The sequence below is a fragment of the Coturnix japonica genome, chromosome 2, assembly GCF_054131305.1.
Source record: "Coturnix japonica strain WE chromosome 2, WE-NBRP24, whole genome shotgun sequence".
NCBI classification, from domain to species: Eukaryota; Metazoa; Chordata; class Aves; order Galliformes; family Phasianidae; genus Coturnix; species Coturnix japonica.
In genome coordinates, this window is record NC_140664.1 from 123,241,500 (window position 1) to 123,263,004 (window position 21,505).

General features: G+C 40.4%; 1 protein-coding gene across 3 annotated transcripts in view; it reads right to left on the minus strand.

Annotated features, from left to right (window-relative positions):
• Window positions 1–1,545: 1,545 nt before the first annotated feature.
• The window catches only part of DNAJC1 (DnaJ heat shock protein family (Hsp40) member C1), an 87,097-nt gene continuing 67,137 nt past the window's right edge, over window positions 1,546–21,505 (minus strand). For all 3 annotated transcript variants that reach the window (XR_014943099.1, XM_015853312.3, XM_085538706.1), the window contains 4 exons: window positions 14,655–14,774; window positions 3,247–3,295; window positions 2,294–2,772; window positions 1,546–1,764 (listed from right to left, as the gene is read on the minus strand). Coding sequence is in view for 2 of the 3 variants with exons in the window: in XM_015853312.3 (XP_015708798.2) it covers window positions 1,696–1,764; window positions 2,294–2,772; window positions 3,247–3,295; window positions 14,655–14,774 (717 nt within the window). In the remaining variant the exon portion in view is untranslated. The remainder of the gene's footprint in view (window positions 1,765–2,293; window positions 2,773–3,246; window positions 3,296–14,654; window positions 14,775–21,505) is intronic.

Here is a 21,505-nt window from a genome sequence, read left to right on the forward strand (position 1 = left end):
TGGACCCCTACATTTATACTTCTTACTGCCTGAGGGAGGGGAAAGCAGCCCAAGATGCTCCCAGGTGCTTATAGGGAATCCTGAGCATCCCTTCTACTGCAGTTGTGGAAGTGAGCGTTCAGTATCTGTAGCTTTATGGATCTAACCTGAATCTAAAAACAGCATGGTGGACATAAGCATCAGCCCCTAAGTGTCTTTTCCCTGCATGTTCCTCTTCTTGAGGGACGTGGGCAAGAGGGAGGCGCCCCTGCCTATAGCAGGGAGTTGGAACTGGGTCATCTTCAAGGTCTCTTCCAACCCAAACCATTCTATGATTCTTCAAGAGCTCCTGCCTGATCTCTGCCATCTGTTTCCTGGTCAGAGGCAGAGTAGCATGAAAGCAACAAATACGGAGTGAGATTGCCAAACTCAGGGCAGCCTTAACTTCTCAGTGTGTCAGAGGTTGGTGTCACAAACCCAAGACAGTGGTGGATGTTGTACGGTGCTCGTATTCCTGATGGACAGAAAATCAACAGCAGGAAAGTAATGAAAAGGACAGTTATGACATTAAACAAAACTCTGATTTGCTCATCTTTATAGGAGGAGACCACATCAAAGCCGAGTTCACATGAAGGCCAGATGCAGTCAGAAACCAACCTTGTTTCAATGACTTTGCAGATCCTGACATCAAAGGTGCTGGTCTTTGGCAGCAGCTCAATAGGAACCATTTGCCATTCAGTGTCACGAGAGCAGACCTTGGGGCAGTTAGTGCTGCCTGCAGGACCAGTGCATGTCCCAGCCAGCCTGCTGCTACTCCTGCACCTCCATAGGCCTGTGCTGTGGGCAGGCTGTGCTCCTGGCCCAGTGACCACAGGCCATCCATCACCTCTACCCAGGAATGGCCAACGCCGTGTTTCAGCATTCCCACTCAGAGCACTGCCACAAATGCTGTGCCTCTCTTGCTTCAGAGATTCAACCTGTCGGGAGTGACACAGTGGTACAGCCCAGCTGCCCCTCCTTAAGGATGTGCCTTCAGATAGATACGTGTCTGTTTGTCACACTGGCATTAACACCATCAGTGTTTGTCAGGTGCACTGCTTGAAGTATCCCGGCAGCAATGGGCTACCAACCAAGAACGTTTCTCACCCATGAGCGATGTGAGCTTCCTTGACATGTGCATCCCCATGCAGAAGCTCTTAGGGCTTGGAGAAGCTGAAGGTGTTGGGCACATGGCATAACACAGGCAAGGCTCACACAGGGCTTGTATGTGAGTTTTAAAGATTGTCATTGATGGATATAAGCATCAAACTCCTCCCAGCTCCATACTCTTTTTCCCTGCTATTTATTGTTACATTCCACTCTTTCCTTACAGCCTAAGGTTAATTTTCATCTGTGACCAAAAAACATTCCACGTGCTAAAGAACAAATACGGGCTGCACCCGCAGCAGTTGCAGCACGCAGGCAGCGGGGTGGGTCACCTGAAGCTCCTGTTCAGGACATCAGCATCTCTCCACGTAAGCAGCTCCTACACAAAAGCGCACCCTCCATTCTCCAGCACACAGAATAGTCGGTAAGACGACAAAAGATTTATTGACACTTTCTTTTCCTAAGGCACGTGACGTATAGAAATACCGAGGTACAAAAACGCGGTTTCCTGCATATGAGTTTTACGCCCCATTTTGACGAAGACGACGTCAATTCTTCTGCTGAGAGCACTCAGCTTTTGGCCAGCTTTTTCTTTTGTACCAGCTCAACCAGCAGCCTGTACCGCGCTATGCACTCCTCCTAGAAGGAAAACAAACGTTTGTTTGATAAACGAGAAGAGAAAACCAAAGTGTGGCACTGTTATAAGGTGGGTAGAGGTGAAAACAGTACCAAAGTTACTCATGCAGTGGCTTTCAGAAGGATAATCTACATCTGTGAGCACTGGGTTAGAAAAACAAAGTTGTGACTGACGTTTCTTACTGGGTAATTTCTCTTTTCCAAGAGCGCACCAAGCCAAGAAAACCCCTGCCTGCTATTTCTATACAACACCTGTAAAGGCAGCTGTTACGCATTGTGTTGTATGAGCCCTTCCAGAACAGTTACGAGTTACTTTGACATTTCTGTAACACATTAAGCAAACTGACCTAATGGAAAATGCCCTCGAAAATCAGCAGAGGTTGCCACCTTTGTAGAGGCTTCGTGTCTTGATTGATGGCTACAGGTGAAGTAACGCCCTCACTTTGCTGCATGGCCCTTAAGATACTCATGAATGGGCAGAACATGCATTTCCTCTTTATTTACACTCTAATTCCAACACCAAGCACTGTACCTTGCTTTTTCCAGGAACACATTTTGCTATCTTGTCCCAGCGGTCCGACGTTCCCTTTGGATGCTGCTGCAAGGCCATTTCCAGAAGTTTCTGTTGGTTCTGAGTCCACAGTTCTTCTAAGGCACGGCTCTTCTCTCTTTTTCTGCTCTCGTCATCACTTTCTTCCTCCTGCTCTGTGTGATCGAAATCCTTCTGCCGTCTCCCTCTGCCCTTCTCCTCCGATGCCTCTTTTGTTGCTGCTGGCCCCATTTCAGGCGCTTTGGGGACCTTCCGCCTGCGATGCCTGGTCTCACCAGCACCGCTCTCCTTGGGATCTGTCTGGGCATCTGTCCGATCTGGGCTGTGATTGAAGCTCCCCTCCTCCTCCTCTTCCTCCTCCCTTTCCCTCTGTGTGATGATGTGGTCTGGTAGATTCATGGAGACTTTGGTGTTCTTGGAATTCTGGGCCAAGGTTTTAAGCTCGGAGAGCCTGGTGACACCTGTTTAAAGCACTGCTGTTATACTTCTAAATAAATAAACCATAAACAGGAGGTACTGCAAGTAGGAGGTACTCAGAACAGTGCAGAGAGCAGGTGAAGCCCTTACAGATCATGCCAAGTTGCTTATGTTTATCCAGAAATCAAGGCATTTGTATGAAGCAAAGAACTTAGTTATGAGCTCATCTGGTAGGCGTGAAGTAACAAGTAAATTACCACACTGACATAAACAAGAACAGAACAGCATCAAGAAATGGACAAAGCCCACCCTAAACTGAATAAGAAGGGCTGGGGGGATGTAGCTACAAAGGCAGCATTCCATCTGAGTGCGTCAGGTCTTTTCCTTGCTTGAAGCAAGGCAGGCTGCAGGAGTCTCTGCAGAACACACGCAGAAAGTGACCGAATGCACCCGTGTGCATGCAGCTACCTAAACACGGTGCTCCCTACAGGTGTTGGTGAGGAGCTGGCAGCACACACCTGGTGTATACGTCACAGAGTCCTTCAGCTGTTTGGCTTTTGTGGTGACCTGTGGAGAAGAGGAAGAAAAAATGGGACTATTAAAAATTACATTTATCACATGGCAATCCACATATGTGGAATCCCTGCTTCGTCCTCTCTCTTAATACCTATATCTGTGTCTTGGAGTGATCTAACAGCACAATGAGCTTTTTCCTCACTGAACCACACAGCATCACACAATGGAAGGGACCTCAAGGATCACAAACCTCCACACCCCCTGCCACAGCAGGGCCACCAGCCTTCACATTTAATACCAGACCAGGCTGCCCAGGGCCCCATCCAACCTGGCCTTGAACACCTCCAAGGACGGGGCATCCACAGCCTCTCTGGGCAGCCCCGCCAAGAATGTGCGTTGTGCCAAATGACCTGCGAGATTCAAGTCTCACGTAATAGCATTTTAAAATGTAGTGCTCCAAGAAGTGCACACTCAAAGTACTCAACATTTTAAACGAATGCCAGTTTGTCTTCCAACACGTGACCCTGTTCAGCCTAGAATGAATCATTTTTGGAGTCCCCATTCAGACCTCTGCTGGCCGGGCTGACCATGCTAAGGGCAGCAGACTCTTCTCCCTACACAGAGCAGCACTGGGGAAGAACAGCCCACACCGTGCAGCACTTCTCTAAAGAACAGGAATGATCTCTCCCACAAATTAAGCCGTATTTTCAGGGATGATTAAATTTAAATGAGAACTCCACGGACAAAAAAGAAAGTCCTGGCTGTAATTAACCAAAGTCTTTATCCAGAGACAGACACCTGGCATAGAAAAGCCCAGTGCCCACTGCTGCAGCATGATAAACTTTGAATCATTTGAAGAGGAAAAGCCTAAGAACACAGTGATGAGCAAACGACTCTAAGCAGCACCAACTGTTCTTCATCTGCATGATGCTGAAACAACTGATGGATCCCCCCTGAAAGGGATAACCTGCTAACACAGAAACAGAAACTCTCCTCAGAGAGTCTAAATTCATCCAAACCTAAATATACAAGTTCCCTTTCCACTGTAAGCAGAACAGCTCCGTGTGCCCACGCTGCAAAAGGGGGGGAACCTGCTGCCGATTGCTGAACACAACTGCTCCTACACAGTGACCTGTTACACATCTCTGGAATTATCTTCGTCTAAAGTGGACTGCAATAATTACATTGAAAAGTGAGGAGAACTTGTCATGGCAGAGCGCGGTGGATCGTTTAGAGCTGCAGGGATTCACCACAAGTACAGCAGAGCACTGTCTGTCTGTGCTCATCTATTCCAGACAGCTGACAATAACCCATCCTGCTATTTTTAAACTCCTTTCAAAGACTTGCAAGCTACTCAGATGACCAAGAAGAGAGGAAAAGAGACAGGAAATTTCCCTGAGCCAGAGAGAGACAAGTAAGCAGCCAGCAGCCTTAATGCCACCGTTCTGCCTTCTGCGTGCTGAAGCACTGATGCCGTAGCAGGCTGCCAATTACTGCTTCATCCTTCCAACTGGGACTACACGCAACAGAAACTTACAGTGTAAGTGGTGCAAGTCAACATCCTGGATTCCAGCATCCTTTACAGGATGGATGTTCCCAGATTAGGCTAGTGCTGGTATCCCACAATAGATACAAGTTTTGGTGCATGTTGCATCCAACTGAATTAATCTAAAATGGCTCTTTCCATTAGAGCAGTGAAGGACTCCAAGATCCAGATGGTATTGAAATACCATCCCCATATGTGAGAAGTACCAGCCTCACCTCAGCCTGTCTTTCTTTGGGTGACTCCAGCACCAGTATCTTTGCTGGCCCGGTTTTACCCCCTGTAGTAAGTTACTCCATCTATTGCACAAGACTTTTGGAGGCACCTTAATCATCATTTTTTATGGACTTTCAATCTGAACACTCGGTGATTAATCCGGAAATAACAGCTATGTGTAAGGTTTAGATACTGTGAATCCACAATACCAGGTCCTGAGCAAGCTCTGTCAAGCACCTCCTGCTGACATAACTCCGAAGCTCATCGACAGCATCACTACCATCATTCCCATATTCCATGCGATGACTTATCAATTATCCTTCTTTTTTCCTCACTTTAAACTCAGCTTTCTTCTTTTCTAGGTGCTATGCAAAATCCTTGTTTACTCCAGCTCTTCTCACTCAGAGCTCAGGTGTCACATATACAGACTTAGGACTTATTTGTCCATCAGCTCCAACTGTCATTGCTGTTAGAGATGCTGACGCAGGGGAAGAATCATAACATGTCAGCATTAACCTATTAGGGATTATTAGGAACCCATCCTATGGAATGTGGGAAATCTGTATTTCAGTTTGATCTGCTTGAGTTTAATCACTGCTCTTGCCACTCAAATTTGCAGCCTCCTCTGGTGCCAGCTACTCCACACACTGACAGCCCTAACATCAATCACTGCTTACCAGTGCTGAGCAGGGTTATCTACTGGGTACTTCTTAGCAGTTATTTTGAAGAGCAGAAGTTGCTCCATTGCATTCTCAGCTCTATTTCTTATCCTAACTTGCTTCGATTTATTACTCTTTCATTCAGTAGCAGATAACATACTCGGAAGTACTATTATTCAAAGCACGAAGCAGTTGTGGCATTATGCTTCTAATTATTATTGGCAACTGCTAGTGCACAATGCTACAAATTACAGTTGTAGTGTATATTGAACTATGAGTTTTGTCATTAGTGTGAAAAGTCGTGCTAAGAGCCTGTTGTTATTTGACAACAGCTCTCATCAAAGTATTGGTCAGGTCTGAAGAAAACCTGGGTCTGGGGACACCTTAAGTAATAAACATCATACTCTGAGATGGATTTAAATTAGAAGAGGGAGGAGCTCTTATTTCCACAAATAATTTTACTGCTAGAAAGGCACACTGCATTATTTTATAGGAATCAACTTTCATCTTTGCTGTTTCTATGCACAAACAACCCAGGCATCCCCGTAGTTCTCTGGGGATAACAGAAGTCACAAATGAAGTCAGGTAATCGCACGCACAATGAAACATTTTCTTAGACAAAGGAAGATGAGAACAAATGTTTGCTGTGAGCAATCACTGCTGAAGTAGAAAGTGAACAGTCTTACTGTGGGACATACAGAAAGAAGCCACAGTAACAGTTTGCTTCTGTGAACTCCCCTCTGAATTCAGTTTCAATAGCTCTTCAGCTACAAAAAGATTTTACTGAAAGCTCGGATTAGTGGGATGATTTTATGCAATGAAAGCCAGGCAGAGAGCTGGCTTCCTCTTGTACTCCTGACAATTAGTCCAGATCACAAGACCAGTTGCTACTCAACAAGACACCTAGCAGTAAAAACATTCCTCATCCTGACCATCCTGATGTTAAATCTCGTTACCCTGGACACCTGCCTCCTCTTTCAGATGGGACAATCAATGCTTCAGAGAGGTACAGGAGAAAAAAAAGTATTATTCAGAGTCAGCTTAAAAGCCTTTTGGCAGCACAGGCAAAATTCAGGTTTGCTATCACATGGGTGAGAGGCTGCACCTTTTGTGCTGCCGGGAAGGCAAGGATAAAATAGCACGGAATTGTGACCCGCCTCAGGGGGAAACCCTGTAAAGTCAAGTATAGCGACCATACCCATGCTAAACAGAAAAGAACGGCCCATTTGCAGAAGGTGAAGATCAAATTCCCCACTCCCACAGCAGCAGCCATAAGCTGGCCCTTCCAGAACCACGGTCAGCCCAGCTTTGCAGGGCTCTGGCAGTGGTCAACAGGGCTTTGAAGCCTTTCCCATCCTGCTGCCTCCAGGCACTCCCCTTCTGGATACAAGACCATTTTGACCAGGGCTGCACCACGTAAATAAGGCAACAAAAGTCTCTTGTGTTCTGAAGACACTCTGAAAAAACACAAGCAGATGAAGAGATAACTTGTGTCATTTGGCTCCCAGATGTATCTAACTTTGCGAAGCAGGACGACATGTTGGTGTGCTGCTGCCAACCCAGCACACTGACAAAGCTGTTTACTACTCTAAGCACCTTCCCGAGCAGAAGCTATCTAAGTATCTATGACACTGCCTGAATTTCTCAGCATCACCTACCAGAAACCTGCTGTCTCAGTAGCAGTGTTCTGCCCAGCCACTTGCTATCTGTTTACTCTCCATCTATTTATGTTATGTAAAAACATCCAAGATCTGTGGAATTACAGAGAAAAAGAAAGTATAGATACAGCCTGAAAGTAGCTGAAGCCAATATGCATCAAAGTGAAATTTTTTTTGAATCTGAGGTTAATTTGAGCCAAAACCGCATTGTTCTCATAAAGGAAAGCCAGGTACAGGACACTCAATTATTTCCTGCCCTTCTCCAAGAAATAGGCTTTACTGACCTTTCAGAACAGCACAGAAAAAGCTGTCAAATTCCAGGTTCTCTCCTTATAGGCCAAGTATTACTTGTTGCACTGAACTGATGTCCCAATCTAGATCTAAACAGCTTATTCACAGCAACCACAATTGCATCAAGGATGGTTTGACCAAAGTCAGCCAACAGCAGTGACTCACTCCTTTATTTTCATGTGACAGACTCAAAATTTGTTGCTTTATAAAATGCCTTCCTGGATTGCTAAAACTGCCTTCCAGTTCTAACAGACCCGTGAAACATCAGGCCAAATCATCCTGCTCCTTTTCTTTTTAAACAGCTTATTTCCAACGCAGCAGATCTCTAGCAATGAAGTATTCTAAGTTAGAAGATGCGCTTTTGCTCTGGCCCCACTTGTAACAATTTGCTTAGTGGGCTGTTACTAACTTTTCCAAAAGTGTGCAACATAACGGGCCAATGAGGCCAACAAGCTTTTGCTCTTGAAAGAACTAAGCGACACTTACCAACTGGATTTGCTTAGACCAGCTGCTGCCAGCCTGCAGCAGAATGGCTTTCTTGTGGTTACGACCTGTGAAGCTGTGTGTGATTGCAAACCTGGCCACAGCCAATGAGAGGAGGCAGCCACAGCAGAAACACAACAGCTGTGTGTTCAGTGATGAGGCAGCCTAAGATGTGGCCTAAACCACTGGATTTAGAACATCAGATCTCGTTAAGTGCCCGGAGAGTTAATTTAAAACAGAAGAACAACTGCTCTCTTTTTTCAGGCCTAAGAGGAAGAACTCAACACCCAGAATTGTCATGACATGGGAGACTTCAAACTATGCCGTTTTTCTACTTTTGTCAGTCAAAATCTACATTTGCAAGTCTCAGCTCAGTACTGTGGAAACTCATGCACTCAAATGCCCTTTGCAACAACTGCTTGAGTATTTTATGACCTTTGATGCAAAATGCTTTACCTGTGCTAAGAGCTTTAAGATTTGCATTCTGCGATGGAATTTAAACCCAGCTCATCAGGATACACACGGAATGTTTTGCTATTCAAGCTACACTGCAAAGTTATAGCAGCACTGTCCCGACCACTGTATAGCGCGTGTATCTGAATTAAAGCTGGTGTCCCGCTGGCTTCTGCAAACAGCTTTCTCCTTTAAGTGACAGGAATGCTCTTGTCACGCCTCCCAAGAAGGAAATCAATCTGTTTTGTATTTGGGCATAAGATGCTCCATGCTGCCTGATTCTGCAAGAATGGCAGGGTCAGTTGTATGACAGCACAGAAGAAAACTGTGCAATCACAGGACTGTGAACAGCAACCCTTGTGCAAAGTATCAACAGGCGTGTTGGTGTGTCTGTGGGATTAGACAGGTGTTCTGAAGATTTCACTCTTAGACTGAGGGATCTCCATGACCTACATACCATCTAAATCCCATCTTAGATATTCATAACTGCTTTCAGACCTTGATCCAGAGCAAGGTCTTTATACTTCAATAAGCTACCGAAAGAACTATTGATTACATAAATATATGCAAGATGCTGAGAGGGACTGCTTCAGAACATCCACAACTGGAGATCACAGTAACCGAGTTAACACATGCACAGTATACAAAATGAAATATAAAGCAGACTTAGCAAAAGCTTAATCTCCAGAAGCAAAAAAACAACAACAACAACAAAAAAACCAACCCTAATAAATTCATTAACTTGTACATATTAATTACTTCTCAGATAGATGTTTTCTCGCTGGCAATGTAACGAGCTTGCACTTGCCAAAAATGAGGGGTCTATTATATAATGGCACATAAATGTGCAGTGAGTGTGAACTCGCACAGTTAGACTTAAGGCTGAAACTGTTGGAGAGATGAGAAAACACAAAACAAGCCCTCCCTCCCAATCTCGTGCTTGCAGGTTTCACCATAATTCAGGATGTCTGCTCCAATACATACACCTGTCTATTGTTTTGCTGTCTGCCTTGGTCTTTTTTTATACAAGCAGCAAATCCCTATCAGCCTGTTTTTACAACACAAATGCGTGAGATTAGTGACTGCAGGAGCAAACAGAATCAGTTTAAATCCTGTAAGACAAGTGAATGATATTACTTCACAAGTATGAAATCTGAGATCTCTTTGCCTTTAATTTAAAAAACCTGTACCTAATAATCACATTAAAGTCTGTTTGGCATGCCAGACAGCTTTTACTTCCTCTGTTATTTTTACAATTTGAATGTCCTTTGTAGTTACTGAAATTAATTTATGCCTTTCAGCAAATATTTTATTTTTTCTAATCTGTAAGGGTAGGCATTGTCGAGTAAAATATGCTGCTATAATTCCACACCTAAGTGCTTCTCCTCAATCTGAGTTCAACAAAAGCCGGCCATCATTATAAATCTTCATAAAGCACAGCATTTGTCAAATCAAGGAATGTAATTTTTGCAGAAATAGTCACCTTGAAATTCTATTCATAATTTATTCTACGTCTGAGTGTGTTCACAGCGTTTAGGAAATTCAAACCTAACTTTTTCTTTTGTTTTAAAAGGTCAATTATTTCCTTAAGTATTGGAGGACAGGAATGAGAACTAACCCCGGAGCAACAAATTCAGCAAGGAAAATGGGTCAAAGAACAGATGTTCAGGGGATGGCAGAGAGCAGTGGTACAGGTAACCAGGTCAGCCAGCAGGAACTCTGATTAGAGTTAACTGAACTCCATTTCCCTTTCATAATCAAAATACTTGAAAATCTAATTTATACCACCAGCCAACTGCAATAAAAATGACTTAAAAAGCTATAGAAGCTTTTGGTTGTGAGAGCAGTAAGATTTCATTATACCAAGCTGGATGAAAATCATTTTTATGGGAAAAGGTTGATAAATCCACAATATGCACATATTAAAATGTCAATTAGCCATTTAAATAATGAAACATACATAATGAAACATAATAAAATGAGCGCAATTGCATCCATTTTGGGTTGACTATTCATTGGCTGTTCAAGGATGGTTTCTGGACGAGAGACAAGATAAGAATTACTCTGTACTTGATATGACCAAAGTTAGAGCAACACCCTTCTCACAGCACGCCTACACAATGGTTGCAAGCATAAAGTAGCTGAGCTCAAGGAATATGTTGCAAAGAAATTGATGCTGGTATCACATGAGGCAGCACGAACAGAAACAGTACAGCTGCATGAGCTCAGATGCACTACAGTACGGAAACAGCTGTTTACTGTTGGATTTTGGCTGGCACTTTCCCACTGCCCTGAATCACATTGTGTAGAAGCATCTGTTTGGACAGGGCATCTGGTAGACAGATCCATATAACGGGTCTTATTCTTGTTTGTGTGTTATTTTGGGAAATCACAAAATTCACAGACTTAAATGCCTACAAAATAACGAAACAATTCAAACTCAAGTGATTTTAGTAACAGTATAAAAGAAAAAGCATCTGAAAGATGACTTTGTAAGGAATTACTGAACGTAAGAACAATCAAGCCAAGGTACATGCAGTGATTAAGAACCAACGTAGTGACTATCTGGCTTTAATTTTACATTTTTTAAAATGAGTTCACACATGCTTCCAATTGTAGGCGAGTTTTGTTTCCTCCCCCTTTCCTCCTAGATAGCTTGCACTTGCTAGTCTAATCACAGACCATATGAAGGGAAGGACCTAACCTGAGGCAGAATCTCTATATTGATCTCGTTTCTTGCAGATGTTTCCCTAACCTGTTTTTTAAAGACCTTCAAAGGTGGATACTCCACAGCAGCTTATTCCACTGCTTTACTACACCTTTTCAATCTTTGCCCCTTCATGGATTACTCAACTGTGTACGTTAAATTTCAGGTAACCATTTCTTGCCCTATAAAGCTGATACAGAGCACAAGCAACTTCCTATTTGCAGTCATCTCTTTAGATAGATGAATGCTTACATCATATTTTCTTTCAGTTCTCAGCCCATCTTTTCCAGTAGGTCTCTAAAGATCAGTCACTCTCCTTATTCTCTTCTGGACTTGTTACACTGAATCACATGCTTATTTTAATACTGAAAACTAGACACAAACTGGAGATGTAGATTCAGGTTTACCATCCTCCTGTGTTTTCTCAGTATGATGCTCCCCTTTTTAAAAGAACTTGCTATTTGTTGACCTGTATTATCTCTTCTAATCTCTGCATTTCTCCTGCACTTGTTTGCCATCTTTTATTTGTGAACCCTGTCATTATCTTGATGCATGTACTTGCATATTGACTGTTTAATTTGCCTACTGCAACCAATAATCTTACTTTTTGCATCTTATTTCTCTAATTCATTTTGAGTTCTACTCATATTGCAATTTATTTGCAGTTCCCTCTTAGCTTTCTAAAAGTACTTCACAAAGAAGTTATGCTACTCCATCATCTTTCATCACTCAGGTTAGCGAAGGTGCAAAATAATGCAAAATATAACTTGCTGTGTTATCTGATAAAGCCCTTCAGCTGGACAGTGAGACACCAATGACTTCTGCAGAACTGGTGGGACAGATACACTATGGTAGGAAACACCATAGCACTGTCAGATCCAGGAGAGAAAGAGATGACAAACTAAGAAGGACAATTTATTGCCAAAATGATTTTTTTTTTGGTCATTAATTAATGCCTGTTTATCTTCAGATGACAAACATCTTAAGGAAGTTCTGCTAACATGGAAGGTTCAAAAGCCAAAGCTTCTATTCAGAATGCTGTTTCAACAAGTGCAAACTGGGTTCTGAGGTAGCAAATCAATGATAAGAAAAACAAAACGGAAAATCATGGTGGAATTTTCCAAGCATAACAAATCTCTCTGCAAATAAGCAAGAGACAAACTTTTCCCTTCTTTGTATGTGGAAAAAATAAAAGCAGTGCTAAAGCATTAAAATCTTCCTTCATGTTGCCTAAAAACGTCAGTAACGTAATGGCAGGAGGAAAGTTCAGAATGATGTAAAAAACTCCAAAACAAATAAAACCACAAAACTAGGTTAAAAAAACACCACAAAGCCAAAAAGTTGACAAAAGCCAAGATGCAGTGGAAATTAATACAGCCTTACAAGGGAATTTACTTCAGAAAAGAACAAAGGAAGAAGAAAAAAAGAGTTGTTTAAAATGGAATTTGTTTGGGGCAGTCAGGAGAGAACTTCACTCATGTTACTACACGGATATGCTGCAGATATTGTTCAGCAGCTGGAAGGATACACCTGAAGTAGTTCCCAGTTTCAGTGTCTCCACTACTGATCTCATAACATCTTGAGACAGAAAGCTTCCAGGAAACTTTTGTTTAAGTGTTTCCTCTTGGACCCAACCTCTGAAACTGCACAACATGATAGAGGAGAAACACTACTAAGTAGTCTGTATTGGGAAATCTGACCCAGCATTATCAGCAGTGTGAAATTTTTAGAGAAATAAAAGATTGTGCAGAGCACACTTGAAGTAATCACGTAGTTGGAGGCCACAGGAAGTAAAAAGGATTACACTCCGACTTTGCCTCACACAAAAACCCCTAACATTGCCATTTTTCATACAAGAAAATGACAGCTCTTAGATCGCTCATTGCTCTACCCCACTCATGGTGCTGAGGTCTTCTCACCTCACAGAAGTGAGTGAGCTTCACTTTTCTCTACAGCCCTGTCAGTGTGCAAGTATGGTGTGCAAATTTACTATTAAGAATCCTTTAAGTAATGTATGTTTCTATAACTGTTTCAAGGAATAAAGCAGAAAATGGCTGCAAGAAGTCTTAAGATAATATGCTAGTTTAGTGATGGGTTTGTACCATCAGTAAGCATTCTTTCTGAAGGCAAACTCCAAGATCCATCCCATGCTCACTGCCTACCATCAAGTCACGTGAAATATTTTTGCTATTAGAATCTGCTTAGTAAAATACAACAGCTTTTTAATAGTCACTCCACCTCAGTATTATGATGAGCAGCACTGAACGGAATCTGATCAGAGTAAACAAACAAACTAAAAAAATCAATTACATTTGCATAGCAGGTTTATAACTTCTTGTTTACATTCACTTATCTGCAAATAATAAGGCTTGTTCTGAAATGACAGGAACACAAATGGCTTGTTTTGCAGTATAAATGAGTAACTGAGCAATATAACCCTACAGATAAAATCTTTAAAAGCAACTCCCAAAAATATCTTTTTGTGATTCTATCAACAAGGACAAGAAACAAACAATTATCCAGACTGCCCAAAGGGTGCAGCGGGTTACACTTGCTCTGGCCAGAGGCCGTGTTTCCCATTATTTAAGATAATTCCTGAAATACAATAAATGAAGAATATCTAATCTCAAAACATACATCAACAGCTTTAAACATTATTCTCATTAACCCCTCCAGAGCCTATAAAATAGGGTCAGCTGAAAGGGCTTTCAAAGGGTCCTCAGCAGACACTACATCATGTTGCAGTGATCTATTGCTTGAAAAGGAAAAGTCTTTTACGGCCTGGCCCCTGAGGGTTTTAAGATCATAACACTTAAAATCCATAAGTACAAGCTTTCTTTGATATGTGGTACAATACTATAAAATATGAATTAACAAGGATATTAATCATTTTACACAGTGTTATTACCCAAGCTATAATCCAGAAAAATGGTCTGAAATAGTATCACATGTATAACTTGTTTTAAAGTTTGCAGAGATACTTCAGTTTAATTAATGGAAACCATCTGTCTAAACACCATTAGCTCATCTATGTTTTGAAGGGCCGGCTTAGAACAGAAACGTAATCTTTAACCAAGTCCCACAAATACCAGTTTGCAGTTAAAAGGGTCCCTACAAAACCCAAGTGGCATTGTTTTTCTCTTATTGGGTTACAGTAGCGCGAGTCTCCCAGCACCAGAATCCCCCATACAGCTGATCAGTTACAGCTGCTAATTGCAGAGCGAGAAACGGGCTGACATCTGCTTCTTGCATAGTTAGTTAATGGTTCACTTCCAGGTCCTAAAAGGATTGTAGCCTCTCTCAAAAGACAATGTCGGCCCCCATATACGTCTGCCTTCTACACTGCCTGTCTTGTTCTGGTTTGTCACTCTCTCTACAATGCAAATCCGAGTGAACTCACATCTGCCACTGATCGACCCAATTCGTGAGCAATCTTTTCCCATCGACCTGGGGTCCCCCCTGGGAACTTAACCATACTTCTTGTCAGCTGGCTGAGGTCCTCTTCTGTCCATTCAGGTGCCTGTAAAACATTTGTAAAACATTCATTACTGTGGGGATATTGGACATATATCTGTGAGGTAATATACTGGAAAAATTCCTCACGTGAATTAATCAAGTCTTGTTAAAAAAAAAAAAAAAAGTAATAGTTTGATATATCTGGTACAATCTCCCTGTTTTATAGCAGAAAATGTGAAGGAACAATAGACCAACAGGGAGGTATTAGAAACCCTTAACACAGGAAAAGCATGTTTTGTATGTTATATACACGCATCTGTGTAATTTACATTAGCACACTGGTACAATGTACACAACACCAGAGAACTGCAGTAAAGATAAAAAGCACCAAGACTTTAATTAAAGATTAAACTGCAGTTTAAGATACAAAATTTTAGACATTTCTGTAATTTCTCACACAAGATTTTTTCAGCAAAGATAATTTTACTTTTACATTTAAAGCACCCTCTGAATGAAACAGCATCGTCATCTTACTTTTGGTCACAGCAGCCTTCACACGCTTTAGCATTTTTGTGTGACTCAGGAATGAAATCTGTTGATTCTAATACTGCACTAAGAGCTCTGGCCACCACCCCACCCCTGCAACAACACCCCAGCCATACCACAAACAGAATGCTTCCGCAATCCAATAAGCAAAATACATTACGACGCTGTACTCTAACAACACCAGACAATCTGATAGAAACGACTGTCTTCATAATGGCCAAATAAAGTGAACAAAGCCGGGGAGCACACAATTACGGCAGCTTAAGCCATGAAATCCCGCTTGCCTCACAAGGCACAGTAACCATCCCTGACATTTGCAGCATCCTTGGCGACATCTGCAGAGCCCAACCTTTGTTACGATGCCTAGTTTGCCATTTTATTTATTTTTAAGGAATTCCTTATGACATACCTCTTCTAATCACCATTTCCGATAATGAACAGCACATATCAAGCAGTTTGCATTACAGAGCCATCAGCACAGAACAACAGTCAGAGGTGAGTGACCCCAGGGACCATCTCCACAACTACAGCAAAGCTTCTCCCTGACACTAATCCTGCCTGTCATTCTCCCACTGTGCTCTAACCACACTGACATCCGCCTGCCGCACTGCGAGCTTAACGGGGCCCTTCCTGACTTTTTACTGTCTCCCCCAATCAATGGTTCAAGCGTGCTCTTTTCACCATGTCCAAATGGCAGCTTCACTCATAATCAAAGTGCATTGCTCCTGTTAAAGGGCTTCCCGAAAGGCTCCACCATTTGCATTCATTTGCAAAGCAAACTACTTTTATTCACTTTGTTCTGCTATCAAGAGTGTTCCCTGAAGCAGATAAATTGGCATAAATACAACCTGCCACTTAAAAGACAGTAAATAATAGCCAATAGTAGCAAGGATTTCATCAATCGTCCTGGTTTGGATCCATGTAGCCCTTTATTCAGTGCTGAAAGCCTCAGACATTCATATTCATATACTTTTTAATACAAGTGTAATATATATTTGAGTCACTGCACAGAATTCAAGATGTTTAAATTACGAGTGTATGTGAGAGTGATCTCACGCACATTACATGCGCACTCAGACAACTGCAACATGGCTGAAGGAAGATGGGACAAACACACAGCAGATCCCCACACCGCAAATAACCTTTTTATTTTTATTATATCAAGCAAGTTTGTATACTCCATGCCCTCTTTTATGCTAAGATATCTCTCTGAGATTTTTAGAAAGCAAGTTTAGGGGGCAATCTTCTACTTAGAAAGATTTTCACTGCTATCATTTCAATAACAATTATGCTTCTGTTTTAGTTAAAATAATTACGTTCAAAAGGCAGTCAAATTTCAGACGTTAAAATCAGACCTTAATGCGCGGTTAACTGTAATTTCTTATTTAATTTATATTAAAACCATTTTTCTGTTGTTGTTCTTGTTGAATTTGGTTTTGTTTTTTTAATAGATCCACAGCTATTTTTCCTTACCACATCCAAAGCATATCTAAGCAATTACACACGGAAATCAAGGTGATTTTTTCAGTGATGTACATGTTGAGGCAGCCTATCAATAAGATGCATTTTCAGACTTCTTTGTATTTCCCGTGCTCAAGACTCTACCAACCACTTGTAAATATTAGAATTAATTTCATCTTCCTAAATAGAGGGGGGTAAAACTATAATTATTTTGTAGATCTGAAACAAATTATATAGCTTATTCACAGCACAGGAATTCATTAGCTAAATTAAAACATCAACTGATTAATCTTATTTCAAGCTGGTAATTTTAGAATGTAAGATCTAAAAACATCTATAAACTTGGGAAATCTTTGAAAAAGCTTTTAGGAAATCCACTCGGAACTGCTAAAGCTGTAAAGAGCTTTTGTGAATTTGCAATTCCTCAGCAACAGTTAATTGTGTCTTTAGATGCAACAGCGCCTACTGTGATCCAACTACTACAAACAGCTACGAGGGTGGTCATGGTGTGAATGTGTTCTCCCTGTTCTAATCTGTAGCCAACTGTAACTGTGAGAGTCAAATAAATGCATAAACATACCACTCTGTCACCTAGAACCACCTGTGTCCAATATTACTGAAACGCTGGGCCAAAATTCATCTCTACAGTAAAGCAATGGAAGACACCACATGGTGAGGGGACAGCTGTTGTTACTACACAAGCATTCAGATTTTGCATCAAAAAAGCTGTGTTCTGGGATTACCTTCCCATATTGAATACAAAAGTAAAAGTACAGAGTTATGGTCTACAGTCTTGAAAATGAAAATAAACTGCAAGCGTAAACATAAAAATTCATAGTGTTCTCTTCAATAATAATCCCTTAACGTGGTTTATCACACTTAACCGGCGATACTGGAGGATTAGTTCACCCAAACCACTATGGACTTTCCATGGCAAAGAAATAGGATGTGGTTTATTGTTTACAGCACGACTCTTTTGCATGCATCCTCCTTTCATAATTCCATCCCATCTCTTTCAGTATAACAGATTTTACACTATTAGGATATATATTTAAATTCAAAAAGCTCTATTTTCAGTGCCAAAAGCAAATTTTTAGACAACAAAGTATTTATTATCAAGAAAACAGTATAACATCTTTATACCCATTAACATTAGCGAGTATAAAGTACGTATCATTTTACTGGTAAGACTGGGAAGTGGTTAGTATTTGAGAATTTATAAAGTGTAAAAGATATTTACATTGACAGTAAGTTGTAATTTGATTTTTTAGATTAAATTTTAGCTTTAGATACTTTCTTACTGCCATCAATTAACTGCATATTCTCCATTAAAATCAAAGTTTGGGCAATGTTTTCAATCTGGTCAGAATTTTGTGCTATGCATCATCTAGTTTGGGTAATTTATGGACTTAAGCAGTCCAGGCAACGATCTTGCAAATACACTGTGTTTGTGGAAACATCTGTAGTACAAGAGTCCTAGTGAACTCCCAAACAGTTCTGCCATTCAAAATATATATATATATAATTAACCTATAAGTAGGTGGTGTTTCTATCCAGTAACACCATGAGAGTAGAACAAAAAACATTTCTGATCCACTTTCTTACCCATATTAGTCTTATTTTTCTTACATTTTTCTTCCATATTCTTAAAATTTCATGCTTTTCACTGTAAGAAGTCTGAAGTCATTCTTCTTTTATCAAGTCTCATACACGTGTGGCTACAAGATCCAGGGTTTAGCTGCACACTAAAGACCTAGGATTCTGGAACTCTTAATCTAAACATCAATTAAAAAATTATTTATTTTTTTTTTATTTTTTGGTCCTTCAAAGCTTGTAGTCAAATCCAAATTCCAGCAGAACAATTTTTATTAAGTGAAACAATAAAAACAAAGGCAGCGGTCAAGCTAGGCCAGTAACTCAATTAGTGCCCAGGGAGCACAGCTGGAAAAAACTTTAACACACACTTTGTGATAACTCTGTTCACTGTCATCCTCTCCAGTTCCACTCTAAAAAAAACCAGGGTCATACGCAGATACCAAGAGAGGAAGTAAGAGGAAAGTGAACAAATATTTTACCCACACCTTACCTAACATTTTCCCAACCTCCAATTATTTTCATTCCAAGGAATTTCTTCAGCTTAATTTGTTTTATCTACTTAGTAACTTAATGAATTTCTTTTTCATTGGTTTGTCCAGTCCTCCCTGAACTATGCAGATTTTCCATATTTGCAATATCTCCTTCATCAGGATCTGCACACATCTACTACTCATTACGCAAAGAATTGCATTACTCTGTCTGCTTTGAACAGCTGTTGCTGGCTTTGACAACTAGCTCTTGGTTTCAAGTTAAGAACCAGCAACTAGTCTACTTCTATTGACGTCCATGGTACTCACTCCCCAGTAAGTTGTTTCTTCCAAGCTCAAGAGTCCAAGCCTACTCAGATGGTTTTTCATGTAAAAGCCATTTCACACACAACCCTGTTCTTTATGCCTTTCTCTAAACCTTCTTAAATTCCAAAATAACCTCTTTGAAATCAGATACCAAGCTGCACATTGCAGTCAAGCTGTGTGATTAATCATAAATCATGAATTCATGCAGTAAGGATTCTTCTGTTTTATTTTCTGTTCCTTTCTCCATAGTTCCCAAAAACATCAGCACCGATAAATTGTAAGATGTTTCTTCTCAAGAATAATGGCCAACTCAGTTCAGAGCTCATCACCTTGTGCACGAAGTTAGGACTGTCATTAACTACATCAAGATTTGCATCACCCTGTATCTACCTGCTGGAAAGGGTTTCTGCCATTTTATTGTTCTATTCTACACTTCTCAGTGCCTGATTTTACTTTCACTATTCCAAATATAATCCTGCTAATGATGCATTCTCTATCCTCAGTGTTCACCCTTTGTATTACCACTCATTATACCCTAAGAATACACCAAGCAGCTCAGCTTTTGCTAGTTTTCCTGAAACATATATCAGATATGTAGGTTTATAATGGTCCCTAAATTCCACTGACAACTTAGAAAATAATTAGAATGATGTATTTGACACTTTGGTCCACAGACACGCATGAAAATGAAGAATTAATTCAATTATTTCTTCCTTAATTTTTCTTTAAATTTGTGGTTGGATATCTTCTGGTTCCAGCAAATTAAAACATTTAAACAATATACTACACAATTATAAAAGAACATTAGAGATGCACATTATTAATTCCAGATTTGTTTAAAGCAACTCTCTGTAAATATGAAGGCACAGTTTACTAGCTTCAGGCACTGAGGCCTTGGCATAGGCTGCCCAGAGAAGCTATGGGTGCCCCATCACTGGAGGTGCTCAATGCCCTGGGCAGCCAAACCTATGAGTGGCAGCCCTGACCCCGACAGGGGTTGTAACTGGATGGGCTTTAAAGTCCCTTCCAACCTAAGTGATTCTACATTCTTCATGTATATCATAAGCTTGTCAAGGTAACATCCTAGCCATATTCATTTTTGCTTATGCAGTTCCTTGCACAATGGATATCTGAGACTCCAGTATTAAAAGCCTTAAAGTATTTAACAATATAAATTATGTAAATGTTTAACAGCTCTCAAAGAAGGCTGAGAACCCAAGACAATTTTTAAAGTTATTAGTGCATGCAAGTTGCAAATACTCCAAAAAAGCAGGAATTAGTCATGTGACAGAAAAAGTGCCTTAAAAATGACACACCAGGTAACCTAGTAATAGTATACCAGCCTATATTTTCATAGTGCAATCTGAACATTCCCCCTATATAGCTCAGTTTTCAAAAACACAAGAAATAATTCAAATTATGACATTTTCATTGCTTTGAAATTAAAATTTTCTGTAGTATTTATACAAAAACCAGCTTATTAGTGTAAGGTTTTTTTTTCCCCCTATACATCATTATAGCAAACCATGGGGGTAAAAGATTATTTAAAAGGTTATTTCTTGCTATATTCTCAAAATCAAATCTACTTTTCCATCAAGCAAGCCAGAGGAAAAATGTCACAATTAAATGGTTCATAAATATAACACTAAAATTACTACTTAAGTCAATGTAATTGAACAGAAATTAAAATGTAGTTTTTAATTGCATATTACAACTTAAATGGTAGCACTTAGCAGAAAGTGTTAACTCATTTATTTTTTAATTGTTAGCTGCTTCAAGGCAATTGTTTTAATGCAGAAAAAAAGTGAGAAGCTCTTCAGTAAATTTGATTGTAGGACACTCAGGCATGCAGATCAAATAAAGTATAGGTTGAATAGGTAATTAGGTTTGGCCCGTGATACATTAATGTGTAGACAAATTCCCAAGGAAAGGGAGCAAATGTTTTTAGTTTAATTCTCTCTCTAAACACTACTTTACGTAGGTATTTAAATGCAGTTTTGAAAGTATTTCCATTTGATAGAGAAGTTAACACTGCACTACAAGTTTTCCAGAACACAATATATCTATTAACTGTTGAGGAAAATAATTTTGCAGCTTTCACAAACTTCAATAAATAGTTGTGTAAGACAGTAAGTCCACAACAGACAGCTGGTGCCAACCTTCTTGTAACTGATGCATTTCAAGTCTTTGGTCATATTGTTAAATTTGCTAGGTAAGGTAAACCCAAAGGCATGCAGATACATTGAAGTACATAATTAGTCCTTAGTACTACAGAGTGTTTTTGCTTGTAAGGTAATAATAATTTTTCTCCTGAAATACCAGACAGACTAAGCAAGTCTACAACAGATAACAGCTTTGAGCAGTACAAAACACACTCTTACTTAAAGCACTTTGGTGT